Source organism: Panthera tigris, chromosome D4 (genome assembly GCF_018350195.1).
Source record: "Panthera tigris isolate Pti1 chromosome D4, P.tigris_Pti1_mat1.1, whole genome shotgun sequence".
NCBI classification, from domain to species: Eukaryota; Metazoa; Chordata; class Mammalia; order Carnivora; family Felidae; genus Panthera; species Panthera tigris.
This window is the reverse complement of record NC_056672.1, coordinates 44,894,854-44,922,277: the sequence shown is the minus strand read 5'-3', so window position 1 is coordinate 44,922,277 and position 27,424 is coordinate 44,894,854. Positions and strand designations below refer to the sequence as shown.

General features: G+C 40.9%; 1 protein-coding gene across 3 annotated transcripts in view; it reads right to left on the bottom strand.

Annotated features, from left to right (window-relative positions):
• FOCAD (focadhesin) overlaps positions 1 to 27,424 on the bottom strand; it is a 319,129-nt gene that overhangs the window by 253,426 nt on the left and 38,279 nt on the right. For all 3 annotated transcript variants that reach the window (XM_042965277.1, XM_042965278.1, XM_042965279.1), the window contains exon 5: positions 9,882 to 9,986. In XM_042965277.1, coding sequence (XP_042821211.1) covers positions 9,882 to 9,986 — 105 coding nt within the window. The remainder of the gene's footprint in view (positions 1 to 9,881; positions 9,987 to 27,424) is intronic.

The window sequence follows — 27,424 nt, the reverse complement described above, 5'->3', positions numbered from 1 at the left end:
CACTTTGACCAAAAAAAAAAAAAAAAAAAACCTAAGGATTTAGATGGTCAAGTTTTTAAAGTATTACAGGATTCTAAACAACCTCATTAATAAAATGTAAATGTAACAAGAAAATTTACAAAAAATGAAAACAATAGCTACTCTTTTTAATTTTTTCCTTTAGTGTCTCAAGTTTTAATTCTAATTAGTTAATGCACAGTGCAATGTTAGTTTCAGGAGTAGAATTTAGTGATTCATCATTACATATAACAATAACTACTTCTTTTTCAAACGTTTATTTTGAGTAAGCCAAGTACGCATGCACGTGTGCACATGGGGAAGGACAAAGAGAGGGAGAGAGAGAATCCCAAGCAGACTCCCCACCGTCAGCACAGAGCCCAACACGGGGTTCAAGGGGTTCAATCTCACAAACCGTGAGATCATGAGCTGAGCCAAAATCAAGAGTTGGACACTTAACCAGTTGAGCCACCCAAGCGCCCCTCTTTTTTTTATTTTATTTCATTTCATTTCATGGAGAGAGAGAGAGAGAGAGAGCACTAGCCAAGGAGAGGGACGGAGGGGGAGAGAGAGAGACCATCTCAAGCAGGTTATGTGCTCAACACAGAGTCTGACATGGGGCTCGATCCCATGACTCTGGGATCATGATCTGAACCAAAAACAATTGGATGCTCAGCCAACTGAGCCACCCCGGCTCCCCTAACCTCTCCCTGATTTTAGAAAAATTCACAGATGTCATGTAAAATATAGTGCCAATATAATCATAATAACTTGAGTATTACAGAGAAAGTAAGTTCAAATCCAAATCTCACTTATTACCTCAATACACCTGGCTGACGATGTCCATTTTAAAGATGAAGACATGGAAGGAAAGAAAGGTGTATCTTTTTCTAATGTGACCTTGAAATACCATGATGTTGTTTGGTTATTTTAGCTATTTGCCAGTGATTCACAAACCTACTTCCACATCAGGAAATTTTGTTAAATATGTCGATTCTAGGCACCCACACTGGCTGACATCCAAGCTTTCTAAATCGGTATCTATAGACACAGGGTTTCAGAATCTATAGATTAAGTGCATTTCCAGGAATCCCTACTATTTCCATCTCTCCATTGCCACTAGCAAATCTGAAAGGAGTGGTAGGCTAGGGAAATCACCACTTTGAAATCATCACGATGAAAATTAGTTGGGAGGCTGTGGGCTTAATGAGGAGCAGGATAGCTGCTTGATTCCAAGAGTCCTCCCCAGAGATTGCTTATTAGTTACAAGAGGAAAATGATTAACAGAAACAAGACATCACCTTGACTGGGTAACCAAAATTAAAATCACCACTCGGGGCACCTGGGTGGCTCAGTCGGTTAAGCGGCCGACTTCGGCTCAGGTCGTGATCTCACGGTCCGTGAGTTCGAGCCCCGCGTCGGGCTCTGTGCTGACAGCTCGGAGCCTGGAGCCTGTTTCCAATTCTATGTCTCCCTCTCTCTGACCCTCCCCCGTTCATGCTCTGTCTCTGTCTCAAAAATAAATAAAGGTTAAAAAAAATTTTTTTTAAATCACCACTGAGGGGTGCCTCGCTGGCTTAGTTAGTAGAGCATGTGACTCTTGATCTTACGGTCATGACTTCGAGCCCGGGCTGGGGGTAAAGTTTACTTAAAAAAAAAAAAAAAAAAAAAAAAAAAAAAATTATCCAGTGATGGAGAAGATGGACATCAGTGCTTCCAGGTGTGATATCCTGGTAAGGACACGGCATCACTTTTATGGCATTCCAAAATGTCAAGGTCATAAAAGACAAAGAGAGGAAGAGAAATGGTTCCAGACTTCAAAAGACTAAAAAGAGAGGACAACTAAGGGGACCATGTGATCCTCAACTAAATCCTACACACTAAAAATAAAAAGGAAAAAGGTAGAAAAGAGCGTTATTAAGAGAGAGGACAAAACTGGAATATGGACTATAAATTTCTCGATGTTAAATTTTCTCAAGTTGAGAACGGTTCTCTGGCTATATAAAAGAATATCCTTGTTCTTAGAAAATACACAGTATTGAATACATACAATCTACTCACAAATGTTTTTAAAAATTGTATCGACAGGGGCACCTGGGTGGCTCAGTCGGTTAAGCATCCAACTTTGACTCAGGTCATGATCTCATGGCTCATTAGGTTCAAACCCCACACTGGGCTCTCTGCTGTCAGCACAGAGCCTGCTTCAGATCCTCTGTCCTCTTCTCTCTCTCTCTCTCTCTCTCTCTCTCTCTCTCTCTCTGCCTACCCCCACCCCCCCACCTCATTCTTTCTCGGTCTTTCTCTCTCATATAGCACGATAAAGCAAATGTGGCAAAGCATAAAAACACTCACGGGGTAAATGGTGTAAGGGAGTCCTTTGTACCATTCGTGCAACCCTTCTGGAACTTTAAAATTATTTCAAATTATGAGTTAAAAAGAAAGACCTCCGATAACTCCCCACTACGCTTTAACTAAAACCCAAAGTCTATGCCACGGTCCTGTGTTCTTGGCCACGCCCCCGTCCCGGGCCTCTATCTCGGCCTCCCCGTCTCTCCAACACTAAGCTCCAGCCCTGCACCTCCCCGTGAGCAGCTCCAGGGCACCAGCCCTTTTCCACAGCAGCATGCAGGCACGTGCTTCCACCCAGATCTGGAACATCCTTCCTGTGTCCTTCCCACGGCGGACTCCGCTGCGTTCTTCAAAACGGATAGAAGATGCAGAAGGAGTTCAATGCTAAGAAAGAGCTAGTCAGCCAAACTAAACCTGGAGCTACATTTTGAGGTCCACAACCACCAACCGGTCTTGGCGCATTCCGCGTGGGAATTTCCCTTGGGACTCTCTCGCGCTTTCTATTTGACTGCCTTAAGGGACAAATGTGTTTGCCTTAAGAGATAAGTGAAAAAGATCAATATGAATTCGAAAGTACTTCAGCCTTTAGGACACACGTCTTCACTTTCTTAAAATTAACTCTCCATCTAAATAAACGACAGAACACCGTCCAAACAGATGAACAAATACACATCTAGAGTGCATAACTAATCCACTCAGGGTACAACCATCCATGACTATTGGCCTAATCACCCATTTCAGAGCACACAATCTGCCAAACCATTTAATATTCCCTGATTTCAGAAAGTACAGCTTGATGTTGATCAGACTGAACCTTTCCACAAATAAGATTCTTAACATTTGCTATTTGTGCATGTCGGCCACTGTCTGGCACATCAGAATGGTGCCGGAATTCTGGAACAAGCAGTCACTGCTCATGAATTCACAGCTATTTCCTCACTTCGGCTAAAGGAAGAGAGATCTTGAAAAGATTGCCATAATATGAATATGCAGAGGAAAAACTAAACGCAGAAGCACATGGTAAAATTGCAAGAGGGAAAAACATGGCTTATTACAAAGCCACCGAGAAAATGAGCCTCAATAATTTAGGAACCATAAAGATTTAGTTTAGTTGTTCTTCCTTCCGACTGACATGCCCACTACGTCTCAGTTCTCTGCCACACTTCCTCTATGGTCAATATTGGAGAACGTTTAAATAACTTACATCGAAGTATGTTACAGAAATGTGGAGTTCAAACTAACCAAAAGGAAATCCAGACTGAACAAAAGGGGGAAAAGAAAAATAAGCCTCAACTAAAGGACACATTAGCAGTTTAAAAAAAAAAAAAAAAAGGTAATTAAAAAATTGCTCACAGGGGCACCTGCGTGGCTCAGTCAGTTAAGCATCCGACTCTTGATTTCAGCTCAGGTCACGATCTCACAATTTGTGAGTTCGAGCCCCAAATGGGCTCTTTGCTTACAGCAGCACCTGCCTGGGATTCTCTCTCTCTCTCTCTCTCTCTCTCTCTCTCTCTCTCTCTCTCTCTTTCTGCCCCTCCCCTACTCTCTCCCTCTTTCTCAAAATAAATAAACAAACTTAAAAAAATAAAAAATAAAAAAACTGGGGCACCTGGGTGGCTCAGTAGGTTAAAGTAGGCGTCCAACTTTGGCTCAGGTCATGATCTCACAGTCCATGAGTTCGAGCCCCACCTCAGGCTCTGTGCTGACAGCTCAGAGCCTGGAGCCTGCTTTGGATTCTGTGTCTCCCTCTCTCTGCTCCTCCCCTGCTTGCGCTCTGTCTCTCTCTTTCTCAAAAATAAATAAACATTAAAAAAAAGTTAACTATTAAAAAAAAAAAAAAACTTGTTCACAAGGAAAGAAGAGCTTCTCAAGTTTCTGAAAACTGGTAAGTGCCTAAAACAGAGGCTGCAAACCTGTTTGCACTTGGACTCCATCCTGTGAACAGATGTGTTTTGTCTGCCTACCCTGTATTTTTAAAAATTTGAATTGTTTTCCGGCATTCAGTGGTCAGGAATTTCAGAGAAAATATTCTTAACATTGAAACATCTGAAGGTCTAGCAGCAATGAACCCCTACTGCCTCATGTCAACAACTGGCCAGCAGTTCTCCACCCTACCAGCACGTTGGAAACCATCTAGGAAGCTCTAAAATCACGCCAGTGCCTGAGGCTAACGCTCCAGTCATTCTAGCAAAAAAAGCCCAGGCACCTGTATATTTAAAAGCCCCTCAGAGGTTCTACTGGGCAACCAGAGTGGAGGCTCATGGACCCGGAGTTTCACACGTAGCCTCTGCGAAACATAAATGTGCTGTGTTGTGCTTCCAGCTACCCCCATCCTAAAAACCATTCACTGAAACCACATTTAAACATCCCCATTTAATCTTGTTGAAGGCACAAGACTAAAGAAAGGTCCGGCTCAGCGATACGAACTTTACTAGCCACATACACTCTAGTCTAATGGATCTCAAAGCATGGTCAGTAGACCGCCAGTCTATCCAAATCTTAAAATGCACGTTTCCAGCCATGTTCCAAACAGATCAAAAACGCTGAGGATGAAGGCGCCTGGGTGGCTCAGCCGGTTAAGCGTCCAACTTCGGCTCGGGTCATGATCTCGCAGTTTGTGAGTTCCAGTCCCGCACTGGGCTCTGTGCTGACAGCTCAGGGCCTGGAGCCTGCTTCGGATTCTGTGTGTGTGTCTCTCGCTCTGCCCCTCCCCTGCTCGTGCTCGGTCTCTCTCTGCCTCTCAAAAATAAACGGTAAAAAAACAAAACAAAAAACAAAACCCTCTGAGGATGAGCTCCTTATACACTACAAACACTGCAAATAAGTATTGCTTTACAAGAGGGTGCGGAGGGTTCTCTTCCCCTCCTGCTCCAAACAAGCATCATCTGACCATGAAGAACACTAACTTGCTAGGGCCACAGAATTATTTCTTTGAGTAGAGCGGTGGAGTTTAAATCTTACATCCCCTCTCGCATGTGTACTTCACTTGCTTTCACTGGTCTGCTTTTCCTTTAGAAATGCTCTCTGGTTCTGCTCTCGACCTCTCTATTGTCCTTGGTGGACATGGCAAGATGAACTTGGTGCCTTGGTGCTTAGGAGGAAACGGACCTTTTGCCTCCCAAGCAGGGAACAGAGGCAAGGAGACAGGACTAAGCCACTCAATATCCCCTCTGGTGTGCCCCAAGGGGCTCCTTGCAGCTCATATGTGGTACCTTTAAGCTCCCAGGGGCTCAAGCAATAGTTCTCAATTTTGACCCACAGGTGACCTATATCCAGATCACTGAGCAGCTGGGTAAACACATCGATTCCCAAGTCTCCTGCAGAACCTACTGAATACTCATCTCCAGCAAGAGCTTGAGAAGTGGTCCTGTTAACAAGCTCCCCGGGCGCTTCTTAGGCACAGGAAGTTTGAGAACCGCTGAGCTCCAGGTTCAACAAAAGAGAATACCCTCTCTAGAGCGCCTTTGAGAAATTCATAGGAACCAGAGGAAGCCGCTGGCTCATGCTGCGGGGGCTCCCGCCCCGCTGTCTTCACTTCCATACTGGCACAACTTGTGCAATTCAGCACCGACCCATTTAAAATAACCGCAGACTCTGTTTTGCTAGAATTCAAACTAATCTGCTATTAGGACAAGGAGAAATGAGAAATGCGTAAACTCCAAGGCTGTGTGCTAGCAGAGTCCTTAATACCATCAAAACGCAGATCAATTTCATTCCCAGAAAGCTTACAATTATTTGTCATACAACTTCCATTTTAAATTAATCTTCCAGCATAACCAGGGAACGCCTCTCTCAGTGGAGTTCTGGGCTCCGGGTATCCCTTCTATGCTTTCGTACACAGCTCATCAGCCGCCTCTCCAAAGCGGAATGATATTGCTAACCACCGTGTGGCAAAGAAGGCTCTAAAACAGCATGACAATTTTATGCTTGACTCAGGTAAAATCATAGCTCTCTTGAGGGGAATCTGCTCTTCAGACTCACCTCTCCTCTGTTCCTGCCATCCTCAATCCCCCCTGGAGGAACTTAAGGCTCTTACACACTCGATTACACTCTACTGATTTATAGTGCCAAACAGCCATTCACATAAGGGCTCTCCATAAACATTACTGGATTATGCCAACTCAGGTGATTCATTCTGGACCTCTTAATGTGCCGCCCCTCTAAAGCCACAACTTATGTATCCAGTACGATCTGAGCTCCTCACACGAGGCTCCCCATCCTCACCTTCCACCAACTGTCTTTTGAAAACAAGACCGTAAGTTAGAAGAACCAACTAGAGGGGATAATAAATTATAAAGCGGGGCAACAGGTGAAACATTACAGATGACTGAATCTGTGTGTGCAATCACACACAGCGAGGGCAATCAGTACGAAAAGGAGAATAACTCTTTGGATGATAGAAAATTTGCTTTTACCATCCTCTGAACCAGAGCTTCCTAAACTTTAAGGTGCCTACGGATTACCTGGAAAATCTACCTGGAGCGAGGGTGCTGATCCAGGTAGGCTGAAACAGAGTAAGAGATCGCAGCCTCCTAACAAGCTCCCAGGTACCACTAACACCGCTTCCGATCAAGCACTGCTTATATAGTATAGCGGCGGAAAGCAGCATCGGCTGAATCACCTGGGAACTTGTTACACGACAATCCTGAGCCCATCCCAGACCTAAAGAAAAAGAATCCTGCGGCACCTGAGTGGCTCAGGCGATTGGGCGTCTGACTTCGGCTCAGGTCATGATCTCTCAGTTCATGAATTCAAGCCCCATGTTGGGCTCTGTGCTGACAGCTCAGAGCCTGGAGCCTGCTTCAGGTTCTGTCTCTGTCTCTGTCTCTGTCTCTCTCTCTCTCTCTCAACAATAAATACATATTTTTAAAAATTACAAAAAAAAGAAAAAGAACCCTTTAATCAACAAGGTCCCGGGCACTTAGCATGCACGTTAGAGGAGGGCATGAGCACTGGGTGTTACCTGTAAGTGATGAATCACTAAATTCTACTCCTAAAATCAGTATTACACTCTATGTTAACTAACTGGGATTTAAATAAAATTTTAAGTTTTTACAAACATAAAAGAAAATGCACATCAGAGCAAGCTGACATACCGTCTTATACTCACTGTGAATCAGAATCATGTGGGATCTTTTTAAAAAAATCCAAATGCCTAGGCCTTACAGCAGAGATTCTGATTCAGCTGATCCGGGGCATTTGATTAGTCCTAGGTTTGTTTGTTTTTAAGCACACCCAGGTCGTTCTAATAAGCAGTCAGTGCTGAAAACCACTGAATTAAAAATACGACACTGGGAGGGTGTCTGGGTGGCTCGGTCAGTTGAGTATCCGAGATGAATACTCAACTCGGGAAGAATTTCACGGGATGAAGCCCCAAATTGGGCTTTGGGCTGATAGCCAGAGCCTGCTTGGGATTCTCTCTCTCTCTCCTGCTCTCTGCCCCTCCCCCCCACTCTCTTGCTTGCTCTCTCAAAATAAATAAACATTAAAAAAGATATATCCCCCTGGGAGGAGGGAAATATGGAGTGACTACTAATGGGTGAGGAATGTGGGAGGATATGAAAACATCTTAAAAGTAATTATGGCAAGGTTGCATAATTCTATGAATATACTAAAAACTGTTGAATTGTATACTTTAAATGGGTCAATCCTGTGGTATGTGAATTATATCTCAATAAAGCTATTACATAAAAATTTAAAACTTGAATGACTTTCCTATTTTAAAATAAATAGTTCCCAATGAACAACAATGAAATGGAATTATTTTCTATCCTAGAACAGTGGCCCAAGAATTTGAACTTCTTTAAACACACACACACACACACACACACACACACAGATGTTTATATGACTCATCTAGAAATATTTAAAATCTGCTCATCTTCGTCTTAGGTTCAATTCTGGTTAATGTAATGGATGAAAGAGAAACCAGAAATGAAAACATTGTTATCTCACAGAGCACCACTATGTTTAAAAAAAAAAAAAAAAAGAAAAGAAAAAAATCGTATTTATCAATTTGAAAAAGTTTACACACCCCAAGTTTCCAGAGTATTTTCAAAAAAACAATTTTCCTTTTGCTTCCCCAATTTAAAAATAAATTAATTTATGAATTAACTCATAAGTTAGCAATGAATTCACTAATTCATTGTACTATATTCTTCCAAATTTTCTGTATGTTTGAAGATATTCAAAAAACATGTCAAGAAGAAAATACATAAAATGAAAATCTGACCTTGTTAGAAAACTGGCTTGAGAAACTCAGTAACGTACTCACAAAAATCAAAAAGATCATAAGTAGCACTAAAATTTCAGAAAAGATCATTGTAATACAGGAGACACTTTTGGCTTATTATCAAAAGCAAAGTACCAGAAGTATATGTAACAGGTTTCAGTTGGTATTTTGGAGACTCTCGTAGCTTCTGATAGCTGTGATGTCAAATGCTCAAAACTACAGGTGCTATATGCTCAAGCCAATGACGGTTCATTAGCACCTGACTTATTTTCCCTGTTGGATCACCATGTAAGCCATTCGCCCCCCCAAAACCACTGCCCTTGTTTATGGTCCCACGTTCTCATTCTTCTGAAACAGGCATATTCCAGACGCATAACTGAACAGAGTTCCTGGGGCCCTCTATTCACTAAGAGATGCTCTCTTAAGAAACGGCTTTCTGGGGGGTGCCTTGGTGGCTCAGGAGGTTGAGCGTCCAGCTTTGGCTCAGGTCAAGATCTCATGGCTGGTGGGTTCCAGCCCCGTATTGGGCTCTGTGCTGACACCTCAGAGCTGATAGCTCATCCCATGAACATTTTCTTTCTGTGCTGACAGCTCAGAGCCTGCTTCAGATTCTGTGTCTCCGTCTCTCTCTGCCCCTCCCCCTGCTCTCTCTCTCTCTCTCTCAAAAATAAATAAACATTAAATTTTTTTTTTAGGAAATGGCTTTCTGGGACCTTCAATGCAATGGTTAGGGTCACCTTCACAAGTAAGTATGATGCGTCCCTTGTCCAAACTCCTCAATAAAATCCAATGTATTTCACTGTAATTGTTACTACCTTCTATGTTGCTATGTTCTTTTTAACACAGTTCTACCATGTTACATTATATACAGGACAAAGAAAAGGCAAATCAGTGCCCCTAACTACCAACCTTGCCCTGGGTATTAACCTTTAAATGGCCTATTCCTTTTTAGAGTGAGGAAGTTTACCCTCCTACCTAACCCAAACTCCTCCTGCTTTATGTACATTCACTCAATCAACTCTACAGTTTTCACAGTATTGGGAAGATGGTTACAATTTTCCAGAGCAGAAGGAATTTTGGGTAACAGAGTCCAATTCCAAGGAAGCAACCCTGAAACCCACAATGGTGACGTCGGCATGTTTTCAACTCTGCCTCAATCTTACGCATCTTTAAAATACTAACTTCCTGAGAGGTCAAGACCCACAATCACTGCCTAAATAACTAGTTCTTAACAGATTAGCATATCTGTTCATAATTTAGTTAACAAGTCGCACACATTTTGAAGAAAGAAAAAAAGGCATACCTTATAGTATATAAATTCCGAATATTCTTCTCCCCATTTTGTCCTTCCTTTAGAGCTTGCATTTGTAATAACTTCATAATGGCTTTTAGCAAGCCATGTGTATTCCTGTAAAGAAACATAACAACGTGTTAAATGCCAGAGATAAAAAGTGAATATTCTAATCAGGCTCTTAACCCTACCATTTTTAAATAATTGAACACTTGCCACCCACACTAAACAGAAACCACCCACACGCACCCACCTCTTTCTACAGCACAGCCAAGAGGCCTAAAAGTCGACAGCTCTCAGGCAACATACTTAAAAGAGAACTGGAGCCAAAGAATCAAACCACCAGCCTCTCAATCACCTCCCTACACACACTTGTGGGGGGTACCAATCAGGAAAAAATAAACATCAGCCCACATAATTGCAGGCAGTGACCACATCAGTTACCCATGCTGAATAATTAAGTCCTTCATTTATAAATATTAGTAGACCATGAATAATAACCAGACATATGAAATGGATTAGCCACTCAAAAAAATGGGCCAGGGGACCATTCGGGGCAAATAACCCCCAATAAAATAAAATTAATGGGAGTAGGGAATAAAATCTTAAAATTTTCCTTTATTCTCTCTAAGAGGTAGGAGGATAATATATCAAAAAAAAAAGAGAGAGAGAGAGAGAGAGACAGAAAAAGAGAAAAATAGAATAGCCTGCCCTTTTTATTTTTTTTCTTTTTATTAATTTTTTTTAATTGTGAAATGTGATCTTTTCCAGCTTTATTGAGGTAAAATTGACAAATACAATTATAGTATATTTCAAGTATACAATGTGATATGTGCATACATTAACTTGATTATGGCAATCATTTTATAATTAACGCATCCATCAACTCACATACTTTTTTTCTGATGAAAATACTAAAGACCTACTCTCAGCAATTTCAAGTATACGATACGTTATTGTTTACTGTAGTCAACATGCTATACATTAGATTATCAGAACTTACTCATCTTATAACTGGAGTTTGTATCCTCTGACTAACCTCTCCCCGTTTCTCCCACCCAGATGCTGGCAACCACCAGTCTACTGTTTCTGTAAGTTTGGCTTTTTTTTTTTTTTTTTTTTTTTAGTAGGTTCCACACCCAGTGCGGAGGCCAACAGGTAGGGGTTTGAACTCATGATCGAGACTGAGCTGAGATCAAGAGTCAGACACCTAACCGACTGAGCCACCCAGGCGCCCCTTTTTTTTTTTTCCTTTTAAGATTCCACATACTAAGTGTTACCTAGTTCAGTATTTGTCTTTCTCTGGGTTAATACGTAGCATAATACCCTCCAGGTTCATCCATGTTGTTACAAATTAGCCTGCCCTTTTAAAATAAGGTTTTCTTGGGGAATAAAAAAGAAATCTTAGAAATAAAAAAATAATTGCTTGTTAAATGGGGGGGAGCAGTATTTTTTAAATCATGGTTGTTAATATTTATGGACCATCCACTGTAAGCTAAGTATACTCCTAAGTGCTTAACATGTATTATGTAATTTACTATCCAGAATATGGTAGGTTACAAGTCACTGTTAACTTTATCTTTAGGCTAGGGCAAGACTTGGACTTAATTCACTGGTATCATTTGGGGCAATTATGTGAGGTGTTATTTAGTGTACTCTTTTATGACATTTAAAGTTTTTCAGCTGACAAGAGGTTTGTCCACACTGTCTAATACATCAGCCAAGAGCCACATGTGGCTCCTGACCACTTGTAATGTGGCTCATCCAAACTGAGACGTGCTATGTGTATAAAAGACACACTGCGTTTTAAAGATTCAGGACACAAAAAGAATATAAAATATCATGTGTAATTTTTTATATTGACCGTACATTGAAATAATATTTTCGATATATGGGGCACATACTATGTCATTAAAATTAACATCACCTGTTTCCTTTTACTTTTTAATGCAGCTATGAGAAAATTTTGAATTGCATATGTGGCTCACAATTGTGGCTCACATTTCCTTATTTAATAATTTGCTTTCGATGTGATTGGAGTTCTAGAGAAGACAGATAACAGATAATAACATACAGTATTATATTAGTTTCAGGTCTACAATATAATGATTCAACAATCCTATATACTTCTCAGTGCTCATCAAGATAAATGTACTCTTAGTCCCTTAAAGGATTTCACCCATCCCCCCCACCCACCTTCCCTCTAGGAACCATCAGTATGTTCTCTGTATTTAAGAGTCTATGTTTTTTTTGTTCAGCTTTTTTTCTTTCTTCATTTGTTTCTTAAATCCCACATATGAGTGAAATCATGTGGTATTTGTCTTTCTCTAACTTATTTCACTTAGCATTATATACCCTCTAGGTCCATCCATGTTGCTGTAAATGACAAGATTTCCATCTTTTTTACAGATGAGAAATATTCAGGGTGTGTGTTTTATTATATCTTCTTTATCCATTCATCTATGGATGGACACATGGGTTATTTCCATATCTTGGCTTTTGTAAATAATGCTGCAATAAAAACAGGGTGCAGATATCTTTGCTAATTAGTGCCTTCATTTTCTTTCAGTAAATACCCAGTGGTGAAATTACTGGGTCATATGGTAATTGTTTTTAATTTTTGAGGAAACTCCATACACACCTATGATTTTTAACCAATTTGGGTCACCCATTCCTAAAAGCAGTAGAATCCCAGAGAAAAGCACATACATCATATATATGCATTTAATTTACAGAAAACTAAAGCTAATAAATGAACTCCAGGTTTTTAAAATTTTTTTTTAAAGTTTATTTTCTTGAGAGAGAGAGCGAGACAGAGCGTGAGTGGGCGAGGGACTGAGAGAGAGGGAGACACAGAATCCCAAGCAGACTCCAGGCTCCGAGCTGTCAGCACACAGCCCAACGAGGGACTAGAACTCACAAACCATGAGATCATGACCTGAGCCAAAGTCAGACGCTTAACCAACTGAGCCACCCAGGTGCCTCTGAACTCCGGTTTTCTAACCTTTAAGTTAAATCTTGTTTGGTCTTATTTGTGGATCCAGACTTTACTGTGTGGAAAATTAAGTCTGTACCGTATTTTAAGCAAAAGTGTAGCATGAATATATTGTAAGTTTTGAAAAATAATGGCGTCAATCAAATAACAGATGCATTCAAACAGTAAATTCAATTGAGTAATTATTTAAATTATTCAAATATTTCAAGTGGCCTGAGAGAGATGGTTTCAGATTAATTTTTATTTAAATTCTGGCTTTAATTCTAATTAGCTAGGGAATGTTGGGCAAGACTTGTAACACCTAGAAACCACAACATCCTCATCCATACAATCTAGAATCATAAGCCCATCTCTTGTGTTGTTATAAAGAATAAATGAGAGTATGTCAGTAAAGCACCTGGTTGTTTTTTCAATAAATTGTGGTAATCTAGTACTTGTAACCGTACCATAAAGATTGTAATGTTTTTCCCCCTTTACAGAGGAGGCTATACAAACCCAAGGGTCAGAGTTCATAAATGCTCAAGCCTAGAATATGCCTAAAACTAACTACAAACCCAAACCTACCCTAAATCCTAGTATTTTCCATCTGTCCTCATAAAGACAGCCATTGTTTTCTGTATCTGAGGTCTTGTTTTCAGCCATTGTTACTCTGTCTCTGAGATCTGCTCTTAAAAAACTATATTTTTGGGGCGCCTGGCTGGCTCAGTCAGAAGAGTGTGCAAATCTTGATCTCAGAGTTGTGAGTTTGAGCCCCACACTGGGTATAAAGATTACTTAAATAAATTTCTTAAAAAACTGAAAAATACAACTAAATTACAGGGTGCCTGGGTGGCTCAGTAGGTTAAGTGTCTGACTCTTCATTTCGGCTCAGGTCAGGATCTCATAGTTAGTGAGTTCGAGCCCCATACGGGGCTCCAGAGCCTGCCTGGAATTCTCTCCCCCTCTCTCTCTGCCCCTACCTTACTCATGCTCGCTCACTCGCTCGCTCGCTCTCAAACTAAACTTAAAACAAATTTTTTTAAACGAAATTTCTATTGAATTCTATATGATTGCAGAAAGAGGTTACAATAATCGCTTGATTAGTGCTGAAAATCAAAATGGTGAAATAGTAGAAAACAATAACAACTAGAGAAGCAAAAATCAAAAACAGGATAGGAAAATTTTTCATTGAATTTATGTCTCCAAATTAAAAAGGCCACCAAGTGCTAGACAAGATTCCTGAAAAAATTAATTGCTGACATTTCTCAAATCCAAAGACAAAAGGAAAATCCTATAAACTCAGATTTTATAAAATAAAACATATAAAATAAAGACCACTAGACTGACATCATTTCTAATTTCGCATCAGCATTCTCATCTGCAACAGTGATTGAAGAAATATATATGGAATTCTAAGGAAAAGGCTTATATAACTTAGTAAGTCTAAACAACCCCCCCAAAAAAATAAGAGTAATTCATGAAGACAAAAGAAATACTTTCAGACATAATATTCTGACATTTTTCTTAATGAAGTTCTCCAGTTAAAAGATAACCCAGGGGCACCTGGGTGCTTCAGTCAGTTAAGCGTCCAACCCTTGAATTTGGCTCAGGTCATGATCTCACAGTTGGTGGGATTGAGCCCTGCATTCATGCCGACAGCATGGATTCTCTCTCTCTGCCCCTCCCCAACTCGTGCTCTCTTCTTGCTCTCTGTCTCTCAAAATACATGAACATGAAAAAAAAATTTTTAAGATAACGAATGATGATTGTGCAATTTTGTAAATATGCCCAAAACCACTGAGTTATATGCGCTTTCAAAGGACGATATTCTAATACGTGAATAATATCTCAATAAGGTTCTTATTTTAAATTAAAAAAAGAAAAGAAAAAGATAAAGGATTAAAAAAACTGAAGAAACAGAAAGAGATATATGACAAAGAACTGGTCAGGATGAATACCAAAAGAATGTATAGCCAAGTCTTTAACATTTTTCAAATGTGACAAAGAACAGAAAAAGACAATCTATAACTAAAATTCCAGGTGGTTTTAGCAAAGTGAGTGGGGAGGGTTTTCAGGTCTCATTAAGAGACAATATGAGATGAAATATTTACAAACCTATAAGACACAAAGCGTTAACATCCAAAAAACAAGAAAAGCAATGAAATCAGCCTAACCATATAACAGAAAGATGAGCGAAGAATAGAGATATGCAAGTCACAGAAAAGTAAGGTTCAAAATATCCAGGATTGATGAGTGAATGGGAGAAAAAGCACTTTCAGGTTGAGCATTCGTTTGTTCAAGGTTTTTTAAGGTTATTCTTTTTAGTAATCTCTACACCCAACATGGGCTCACACTCACTATGCTGAGGTCAAGACTCAAGACTCGCATGCTTTTCCGACTGAGCCAGCCAGATGCCCCCGCTGGTTCAGTCTTTATGGAGAATAAATCGGCAGCATCCATGAATTCTTAAATCCATAAAAAAAAAGTTTTAAGTACATACCCACTTTCCCATGAATTCTACTTCTAAGAACCCCTCATATAGAATTACCCTTATATATACTCAAAAGAAGATTTTACACTGCATTTGTTATCTTAAAAAATGGAAGAAGAGGGGTGCCTGGGTGGCTCAGTTGGTTGAGCGGCCGACTTCAGCTCAGGTCATGATCTCTCGGTAAGTGAGTTCGAGCCCCACCTCGGGCTCTGTGCTGACAGCTCAGAGCCTGGAGCGTACTTCAGATTCTGTGTCTCCCTTTCTCTGACCATCCCCTGTTCATGCTCTGTCTCTCCCTGTCTCAAAAATAAATAAAACGTTAAAAAAAAAATTTTTTTTTAAATGGAAGAAGAGGGGCACCTGGGTGGCTCAGTCGATTAAGTGTCGGACTTTGGCTCAGGTCATGATCCCACAGTTTGTGGGTTCAAGCCCCGCATTGGGCTTTGGACAGGAAGCTAGGAGCCTGGAGTTTGCTTCAGTTTCTGTGTCTCCCCTTCTCTCTCTCTCTGCCCCTCCCTGCTCATTCTCTGTCTCTGTCTCTCTCTCTCTCAAAAAAAATCAACAAACGTTAAAAATAAATTTTAAAAAATGGAAGAAGAAAAACATGTTTGTCAAATAGAGAAATATTTCAAATATGATACGTTCACAATCTAGAATACTCTTTAGCCGTTAACAAAGCTGCAAACAGACCTATGGAAAGATGTCCAATACCTATTAAGTAGGGAAATACAAGTTTTAGAACAATACGCGTATGAAAGGAGTATCCCATTTTATAAGGCTTATGGAGTGTATGTGCTTATAAAATATCTTTGATACAGATCTAGAAACGGGGCTCCAATTTCAGAGCAATTAGCTGGTCCCTGATTGCATGTGCCTGGACTTGATTACACAGCATCACCCTGGCTTCTTCTATATTCCAGAGTGAACCAAGTTAAGATCTGGTAGAACCTGTGAGACACCTACCAGACACCTACCCTGAGCCCCGTCACTTCCCAGTTTTTACCAGAGCCCAAAAAGGAAGTGATTTTTTTTTTTTAATGTTTGTCTGTTTATTTTGAGAGAGAGAGAGAGAGAGAGCGCGTGTGCATTCGGGGGAGGGAGGGGCAGAGAGGGAGAGAGAATCCCTAGCAGATCCCGCAACATCAGTGCGGAGCCCGACGCAGGGCTCGATCTCATGAACCATGAGATCACAACCTGAACCGAAATCAAGAGTCGGATGCTTAACCCACTGAGCCACCCAGGTGCCCCAAGAAAGTGAATTTTTAAAAAAGAAGAAAAGAAGGGCACCTGGGTGGCTCAGTCTGTTAAGCATCTGACTTCGGCTCAGGTCATGATCTCACAGTTCGTGAGTTCAAGCCCCACGTCGGGCTCTGTGCTGACAGCCCAGAGCCTGGAGCCTGCTTCAGATTCTCTGTCTCCCTCCCTCTCTCTGCCCCTCCCCCACTCACACTCGGTCTCTCTCTCTCTCTCTCTCTCTCTCTCTCTCTCTCTCTCTCTCAAATATAAGTAAACATTTAAAAAATCTCTTTAAAAGAAGAAAAGAGAAGATGACAAAAAGGAAACGTTTACTGCTTACTACTTTCACCGCCTCCAAGTGCCATTGTTTGAGTTTTCAAAGAAGTACGCACTACCTTTATTTTTTTTATTTGTGAAAAAGGGGATGGGGAGATTTAGAATCTCAAGATGAAGATGGGCCACTGAACACAAACAGGAGATGAAATCTGATCTAGGTGGATAGTATGAGCGGAAATTTAAATAAACAATGAAATAACCATGGGGTCCTTTATTTAGGACTTCTCTTTCGCCAGTTTGGCACAGACACGAAAACATGTTAATATGAAAAAGCAGACTTCCGAGAGACGTTTGCAGGACCTGGAATTAGCCCGTAGGTAGACAAGCAGGCTGTCTGTGTTTGAGGTACACAGGTACGCAGAAGAGTTCCTTAACGAATCAAAGTGAAGGCTTTAATAAGGGCAGAAAAGATCCGGTTACATATTCTGCCGAACATTCAGGGCATAACGTGTCACCTGATATTCCCGCTCCGGTACTGGAATGTGCCTCAAATTCAACATGTTTAAAACCTAATTCTTGCTCTTTCCACACACCTTGTCTTTTGATGTTCCCTATCTACCTGTTAGGCCAGCCAGAAATCAAGGAGTCACCTTTGACATACCCCTTCCGGGCACCCTCCATAGTTGGATGGAAGATGGCTGACCGTCTTGCTTGACTGCAGAAGTGACCTCTAAAAGTAATTTCTAGTTCTCTAACTACATGATTTTTACACATGCACGTTGAAATTATTGTATCAGATAACTCCCTTATGAAAATCTGTCATTAAGGGGCGCCTGGGTGGCTCAGGTAAGTGTCCAACTCTTGATTTGGGCTCAGGTCATGATCTCACGGTTCATGAAATGGAGCCCCACGTGGGATTCTGCACAGACAGCACGGAGCCTGCTTGGAATTCTCTCTCCCTCTCTCTCTGCAAACCCTCCCTTTCTCTCTCACACTCTGCCCTTCCCCAGAAGGGAGGCTGGTGGGTTTTGTTGGAGTTGTTTGTTTGTTTCTTTTTTAATACATCTTAATCCATGTAACTGCAACATTAAAACCAACTTAAGACTCCTGATAGAGTAAGTTAAAGTAAGGGGCGCCTGGGTAGCTTGGGCAGCTCAGTTGCTTAAGTGTCTGACTTCAACTCAGGTCATGATCTTGTGGTCCGTGGGTTCGAGCCCCACATCAGGCTCTGTGCTGACAGCTCAGAGCCTGGAGCCTGCTTCAGATTCTGTGTCTCCCTCTTTCTCTGGCCCTCCTCTGCTCATGTTCTCTCTCTCTCAAAAATAAATAACCATAAAAAATTTTTTTAACTTAAAAAAAGAAAAAGAATAAAGTAAAAGATAAGTACTCAGCATGGTAAACAGAGATGTACCTACTATATTGAAGACTGCCCACCATGCAGCTAGATTCACCACACTGCACATGAACTCCTATGAGAACCTTAGGAATATTAGATGGTTCCTGCAACTTAAGATCAGAGCGGCCACAGGAAGTCCCCTTTGGAAGATGCTATTTTCTTTCACTCCCTTCCCTCTTGAATGAAGAGGGAATTTGTTATACATGAAAATCATTAAGTGGCACTGGGACTTCTGAAACTTACATTTCTCTCCCCCCATCTTCCTCCTCCCTCAGTGCTTCCAAAGAATGGGTCTAAAACAGACTCAAAAACAGGGAAAAGATAATAAGGTCTCAAAAACTGATTTTAAAAAAAAGAGGGAAGAGAACCGAAATACTTCAGTTAAGTCTAAACCCATGAGCACACTATAATTCTTTATAAAATAAAACCTAATTGATCAACACTGAAGGATGTTATTAAAAGCTGAGTATTTTGAAGTTTGGCAAATTTATTTGAGAAAGAACCCACTATATATCCTGCCTTTCCTATACAAGCTGTACTGCTGGTAACCAAATAATGGATATGGGGAAGATTCTCTTTACTGCAATCTTTTAGGTAACTAGTGAAGAAAAAATGATAGAATCTCAACCATGTTGAAACTCCAAATGAATTAATGGATCTAACCACTCAGCATCAACAGCTAACATCTCCAAAAAAGAAAACAGTCAGATATTGTTTCCCTCTTGACTAAAGAACATATTATCGTCTATGAGAAGTCTTCTCTCCCCTAACACCCCTCCCAATAACAACAAAAACTGAACATAAATCTTATCAAATTTCTAAAGCAAACTTTCATTTTGGAAATACAGGGAAATAAGCGAAAGCACACCACTTTGCATGCATGCAGCAAAGTCCAAGAAAAAAAAAAAGAGAGCGATAAAGAGGGCGCCAGAGATAGGTAGATGTAAGGGGGACAGCATGTAGCTCTAAAAAGATGTAAAAGCCATAACAAATTCTTATTTGGATGGTCATTCAAACAAATCATAAAAAAAAATATGAGGCAACTTGAAATCTGAACACTGTACATTTAAAAAATCATAGTATACACCGGGGCGTCTGGGTGGCTCGGTCGGTCGGGCGTCCGACTTCAGCTCAGGTCATGATCTCATGGTTCGTGTGGGTTCGAGCCCCACGTCGGGCTCTGTGCTGACAGCTCAGGGCCTGGAGCCTGTTTTGGATTCTTTCTGCCCCTCCCCTGCTCTCTCTCTCAAACATAAAATCAAACATTAAAAAAAAAAATTATACACACACACACACGTATATCCAGCTATAATGATGACACTACTGTTGTTTTTTAAAAGGAAATATACAGTTAAATAGCCACAGAAGAAATTATATAGTGTCTGGGATTTCCTTCCAAGCATGGCAGGGGTTGGTTATGGAGGGAGCAGGATGTTTTAAGAGGCTGTTGGGATGAGTGACAGAACATGAGGGTTCATAATACTGTTCTACCTATTTTTGAAATTGTCTATTAAAAAAGTTTTTAGAGTCAGAGGAAAAGTTCTTCTTTCTAACACCAACTTTGTCCAAAATTTTCTTGGTAACTTTTTTGGGTCTCACTGTAAGCTAGTTTCCTTCCCTCCCTCCCCCCTGGCCATCGAGGCAGTGGTTGTTTCTACCATGGCTACTGTTCGGAGAGCTAATATATAATTTCAAATGAATATTCCAGAGGATGATGATAACGGAAAAGATGGTGGCATCTCACCATCGCAATGACACAATTATGTTAGCTTTGACAATGATTCTCTATTGACTCAGTGTCTCCTCTCTCTACCCCTGTCAGAGCAATACCGATCTAACATCAGTCACTCAGACTTAAGCACGGCTGAGCTGAGGGGCTGAAAGATACCTATTTCCAACGTCATGGCTTTCCCTCAATTCAGTTCTGCTGCAGAAGAGTCCTCGGAAATAGTGTTCCAGTCCCCTCTCTGTTTGGGGAATTGCCACTCCTTCCCTGTTCGTGTGGTTACTGTATATGGAACCTAGTACACATATGTTCACATAATGAAGACACAGCCTGCCGAGGGTTAAATTGTGTCCCCCAGAAGGACACATTCAAGTCCTATCCCCTGGTACCTGTGAATGTGACTTTATTTGGAAACAGGGTCTCCGCAGATATAATCAAGATCTGGAGATCAGATAATTCTGGGTGGGCCTTAAATTCAATGGCTGGTGTCCTTTTAAGAAAAAGGAGAGGGAGAGCAGAGATAGGAGAGACAGACACACGGAGGAGGAGGTCTTAAAAAGACACAGGCAGAGACTGGAGTTATACAGCCACCAGCCGAGGAACGCCAAAGGTTGCAACAGCCACCAGAAGCTAAGAGAGAGAAAGGGAACATATACTCCCAGCCTCCAGAAGGACCCAATCCTGCAGACTCCCTTGCTTTGGGACTTCCAGCCTCCAGAATTGTGAAATGACACGTTTACGTTACTTAAAGCCACCAAGTTTGTGGTCATTTGTAACAGCGGCCTTAGGAAACTGATATATAGCCCCCGGCAGACCTGACTGGTCCAGAGGGAACATCTCATGCACACTGGTCCTTGGAAATCTGTCACTGTGGCCAACCTCAGTCTGGCTGCCTCTTATACGTAAGAAATATTAACCCAGGAGCAGGTTGTGCCCTGTAGATTAGAGGCAGAGAAACTCGGTCTGCAGTAAAGGGGGAGAAACACACAGCCTGTATTCAATTCACTTTGAGGCTTGGCTGCATCCCTGTTCTTGGGTCTTATGGGACACTCTTTTACTAAAAAAAAAAAAAAAAAAGATAAAAGTCACCCTTTTATGCTCAAATTAGTTCAAGTGGTTTTCTGTAACTTGTAGCCCAAAGAGTCCTAACATACTCAGTAACCTGCTACTAAAAGTCCTTCAGTAAAGGCCAGCTGGATCAAGCTCTTCCTTGGGAAGGTGCCAGAAAAAGCTGAATTGACTCAAGAACCCTCTAAGCAAGAGCAACAGAAACTTCTGGCCTGAGCTACAAGCACAGTGGTAAGAGGCAATGCACAAGAGGAACCTCACTTTTCAATGGCATAAGAGCCAAGACCCAGATCCTATAATGAGAGGGGTGTGAGGGTCAGCAATGATGTTGAGTATTACAAAGAAATCAGTAAGACAGAAAGGAAAACATTTTTGGTCAAGCTGTACAAACTACAGTAATTAAAACCACCCGCGAAAATTGCTTCTCTCTAGGTAAATATCTCTCTAGGTAAATATAGCACAATTACTAGTGTGCGTATGAATAGCATACATCAGGTTTCCTCTGTTTGGGGTTGATTTGATTACAACATTAAACACTGCTCATGTATGCTCAGTCGCCTTTGGGAAATACCTCAAGTACGCTTGGTTCTTTGCTTTTGAAATATTCCAAATATGAGGTACAAGGAAGTAGCCATACTAATTTTTTGACCAGGGATGAGAGTAACAAGGGTCTGGGTCGAAAAGAATGGCCCAAATTATCTCTGAAGGGGGCATCCGTGGGCACAACGGGAACAAATGGTACACAGGTGGCCAAGTCCCTTTTTTTAACCAGAAAGGATAACTGGTCAGCCTTAAGCACAGTAAGTCACCAGCAAATAAGAGAACGCTAAACATTAGATTAATGATCAAATCCTTTTCTAAATTCGTTACAAAATTATATGAGAAAAGAGAGACACAGAGAGAAAGAGAGACAAAGAAGACCAGGAAGAAAGGAAGGAAATCAAAAACAGTTCTGGGGAACCCATGCTTGAATAAATAACAAAAAAAAAAAAAAAATGTAAGAATATAATGCTATTGACTTCTTGCTTGGGGAACTCATTTGTCTTCTCAGTACCAGAAAACAGCCTGATTCCTTATGAAGCCTTTTCCCACTATAAAAGTAACATGTGTTACAGTAGTTGCTTTTCTTAAATCACCTAGAAACATCTTAGCACAAACATATGACTCTTACGATGGAAGATTTGTGACAAAGCCTTCGGCCAGATCAAGGAACTTGAAAAGAAATAGGGCAGAATGTCCTACATGAGAAAAGTAACTGGAATCACTTTTCTGGTTACGAGCTGCAAGCTGAGAGAGGTTTGGGGATTTTAGGGAAAGAAAAAGGATTGGAAAGAAGAAAAGGAAAACATCTGGAAACAAGCTGAGCTGCTCACAGGAATATTTAAGGGACAAGATGGGGAAACAGACATGGTCTAGTGATTCTGTCACTCTCAGATAAGAGCTAAATGAGCGATGATATCCATGGAGATATAAACCTGAAACCGTCTCAAATTCAAGAGAAATACTCTGATGCACCAACTACAGATGAAAGCACAGATGACTGTACCCCTTAAACCCTGGGGAGCCTCATAAAGTCCTCCTTCCTTGATTCTTCTTCTCCTGCCAAATAAAATAAAAACAAAGGCGCTAAATAGTACGGAAACGCTTCAATAACACAAGAGATGAATACCGTGTGTCCTCAGTTGCTAGCTATTTCCTACAAAAGCACAAGACAATTAAGTTTCCCAAGGAACAGAGTCATCAATAAAAGAGAAGACCCTGAGAGACGAGAATTTCTCTCATTAAATTACCCTCAATACTCCCAATAGTTCTCAGAATCATTTCTAACCAGTTTGGACCTTCATCAATCCATGATCAAAGACTCACTGAATCCATCACCTTTACTCAGGGCCACCGTGGGCATTTTTAATATTCTATGCAAGATTTCACTGAAAAAGTAGACTTTGCTTTCGGGATCTCAGAAAACAGACTTTAATCTCTCATACCTTAGCACACTTTATTTTCCCGAAATACATAAACTGCAGGTGTCTGCCCATTTAAAAGCACAAAAGGCACATAAATCAAAGGCTAGCCTAGTTTATCTAGAGCATAACCATCCTACCAAACACGTTTTTAAAAGAAGGAAGGGGTTGGGGAAGCAGCTGAACTGAAATTACGGGCTGTCGTGACATCTCAATATCAAAAACTGAATACCTGGTTCCACAGGAGAATACAGTTTTTATGCACAGTCCCGTTACTAAGCAACTATGACAATGGCTGCATGAGCTTTCTAGAAGCGGGCGCAGTTAAGGGAGGAAGGGAGGGACCTAAGAACAGAAAAATGGAAAAACTCCTTGCTTTGAGAATCTTTATCTCAGGATAAATTCAATGTAAAAACAAAAACAAACAAACCCGAAAACAATCGAAACTGAAAACAAGCAGTGCCTTAAGAGACAAGAAAAGCACGTGCTACCATGTATCATTCACTTTAATTTCAGTTTTGTTTAATTTCAAAATTCACATCTAACTGGTGATAATGATTTCCTTACTGCGCTTCCTTTGTGGTCCCCCTTCTTTCCTTCACCCTCACTAGGGAATAATTTTTTTTCCAAATTTCCTTACTGATTAAAAGAACATTTTAGACCTCTTAAATCCATTTCTTTGTTTACAGAAGCTATAAAAACTAGTTCAGTTTACAAGTGTTTCATGTTGCCTCAGCTTTGAACCCAGAACACTCTTAGACATCAAACTATTCCTTTGAAGGAAACAGTCTCTCAAATAGAGCCAGACGCTTTCCCAGCCACTCCCTAAAATTTAGACAACCAGAGTTTGACAAACGTCAAGGCTTTTTCAAAGTTAGACTATACAATGGAGCAGGCTCTAGACCAATGTTTCTCAAATTGCAGGTTGAATTGGTGGAGGGAGCAGGGAGGGTTTCCATACATGTTCCGAGAGAATTTTACAGACGAGTCTTGCAAAGGGCCCAGGAGCAGGTTAGAAGGCGGGGAGCGATGACCTCACTGACTTTTCCTTCCATCTTTCCTTGCAGATTTCAACATTCACTGCAATGCTGAGAAAGCTCCAGAAGCTACATTCTCTAAAATATCTATTCGATAGAAGGCTGCTTCTTCCTCTGCCTCACTTACTCCCTCTCTGAATCTCTCTCTCAGTTCCTAAAGGCTGCCAGCCTGGCAAGTAGGCAAAAAGAAAAGATAACATTGTAGAATTATTGTTCTACATCAAAGCCGAGCAATTACTGAGGGGCACTGTTCCCAGGGTGCCTCTAGATTCTGATAAACCTCTATTTAAGAAGAGCAATCCAGAAACAAGTAGACATTTAAATACCGGAAACTGAAGATCCAAAATGTCTCAGCCAAGAAGCACAGGGAAATGACAAAGTCATTCCTGCTTTTAGATCCCAAAGATAAAGATGGTGGCGTTTTTTAGGTTTGGGTATGTTTGTTTGTTTGTTTGTTATTTCCAGTTTTGTACTGTTGTGGTCAGGAAAGATGCAGGACAGGATTTTAATCTTTAATTCACGGAGATTTGTTTTGTGGCCTAACATGGCATCTACTCAGGAAAATGTTCCATGTGCACTTGAAAAGAATGTGTATTCCGCTGTTTTTGGATGGAATGTTCTAGATACATCCGTTAGGTCCGTCTGGTCCAATGTGTCATTTAAAACCACTGTTTCCCTTGTTGATTTTCTGTCTGGACGACCTGTCCAATGTTGTAAGTGGGGTGTTACAGTCCTTTATGTCTATTAATAGTTGCTTTATATATTTAGGTGCTGCCGTGTTGGGTGCATAAATATTTATAATTGTTATATCCTCCTGCTGGATTGTCTCCTTTATCATTATATAGTGTTCTTCTCTGTTTCTTGTTATAGTCTTTATTTTAAAGTCTATTTTGTGCCATGTAAGTACCAGTGCCCCAGTTTTCTTTTGCTTCCATTTGCACAGCAAAAAGATGGTTTTCTGTGTCAGAAAATTCCTGGAACAGCATTTGAAGGCAGAGGCTGTTTCGGTCTCCTGTTTTTAATTAAATTAAATTTAATTTCTTAAATTTGCTTCCCATTTTGTTGTTTTTTTTTTAAGACATAAACAATGCAAAGTATAGTCTTTGTAATCACTACAAGCCACAAAGCTCTGCTACTTGAAGTAAATGAAAAAATTCTTGAAAAATAATTATCATCTCTACTGGCAACAATAAAAAAAAAATAGCACTTATATAACACACTTCATCACCAAATTGATTCCAAAATTAAATCGGGTAGCTTCAGGGTCTACCCTGTTCACTTCTCTTTGTGGCTGATAAGTTAGACAGGAACATTCTCAGATAAGAAACTTTGAAGAAAAAAAATGTTTCCCCAGGATCTTTCAATTGTTAAGATTCCTAAATTTGCTTACTGTAAAATGCAAGGCTTTCTTCTATATCTTGACCATATTTCCCAAGACCCTTGAAAACTAATGGACACCTTTATGTATAAGATTACTCACTAAAGCATTGCCTGTAATTGCAAAAATAATAATAATAATAATTGACAATGGGGAATTGGCAAATTATGGCACATTCATACAACAGAATACTATGCAGCTGGAAAAATTAGAAAGCACTTTATTTTTGTTAAAGAATCATCTCCAGGGGCACCTGGGTGGCTCAGTCGGTTAAGCGGCCAACTTTGGCGCAGGTCATGATCTTGCAGTTCGTGAGTTCAAGCCCTGCATTGGGCTCTGTGCTGACAGCTCAGAGCCTGGAGCCTGCTTCGGATTCTGTGTCTCCCTCTCCCTCTGCCCCTCTCCCACTCACACTCTGTCTCTCTTAAAAATGAATAAACATTAAAAAAAAAAAATGATCTCCAGGGGCACCTGGCTGGCTCAGTCAGTAAAGCATGCAACTCTTGATCTCAGGGTTGTAAGTTCAAGCCCCATGCTGGGTGAAGAGATCACTTACAAACATAATCTTAATAGAAAAAAAAAAAAAAAAGGTATAATCTAACCTGCTCTAATTCTCCCTTATGTAAACAGAGACATCACTCTGGCCCCTTAGCTGCTAGTAACTTACTTTTGAATATAAACAGTACAACTATACAGTGCAAGCAGATTTTATGTTTATGAATTTTAAGGCTCTTGAAAACTACTTAGGGGGAAACAAACACCATTACCTGCATCTGAAAAAAAGCATAAGGCAAAATCTAGGTGGCTTGCTTAAGATCAACCAGTAAGTTAAAAGAGAGACAGATTAAAACTTAAAAAAAAATTCCTGATGTTTTATTTATTTTTGAGAGAGTGCAAGCGAGGGAGGAGCAGAGAGAGAGGGAGACAGAGGATCAGAAGCGGGCTCTGTGCTGAGAGCAGAGAGCCCAACGTGGGGCTTGAACTCACAAACCGGGAGAACATGACCTGAGCCCAAGTCGAACGCTCAACCGACTGAGCCCCCCAGGTGCCCCAAAACTTGACGTTTTAAAAGTCTCCTCAAAACTCCTTTTTTAGGGGTACCTGGGGGGCTCAGTCGGTTGAGCGTCCGACTTCGGCTCAGGTCATGATCTCACACTCCGTGAGTTCGAGCCCCGCATTGGGCTCTGTGCTGACGGCTCGGAGCCTGGAGCCTGCTTCCGATTCTGTGTCTCCCTCTCTCTCTGCCCCTCCCCTGCTCATGCTCTGTCTCTCTGTCTCAAAAATAAATAAAAACATTAAAAAAAATTTTTTTAACTCCTTTTTGAAGGGTATGTGTAGGTGCGCGTGTGTGAGCATTCACACGAGGAAAAAGACAGAAAATCATTACATTTTTAGCCACGATCAAATTCTTATTCAGAAATATATGATCATCTAATAACTGTCAAAAAATGTGCTAAGCATAAAAATACAGGTTTAAAAATATATATACTACGGAAGAACAAGTAGCCCAGCTGGGAAGAGAGAAGGTATCTAGGCAGGAGAAGGGACGCCTGGGCTGAACCTTGAGGCATGAAGGGCATGATATCAGAAGGAAAATGGGAAGAAACCTTCCCATTCATGCAGAAGCTCAAGAATAGGGAATAGGGAAGGCCTGTATGTGGCGGGAGAGGAGTGCTCGTGGCAGGACACGCAGGCTGAACAGAAGGCTGGCCCTAGTTTGGGCAAGGGCATGTAGAGCACTCGGAAGAGTTTGGACTTCTAACTACAGGCGGCACGCTATAAAGAAAAAGAAAGAAGGAAAGGCAAAGAAGGAAAACGCAAGGTTCCAAAAAGATACCAAGAGAGGATCTAAGGGAACAAAATAAGATTTGTGAAGCAAAGTTAAAGGGCCAGAGGTTACTCAGCCTTCACATCGGAGGACGACAGGGAGAACAAGCAGCCCCACAGAGAGGGAGGGGAGAGGCTGGGTAAGAACTAAGAGAAGGGAGCAGACGCCCCAGTGATTTAAAGTA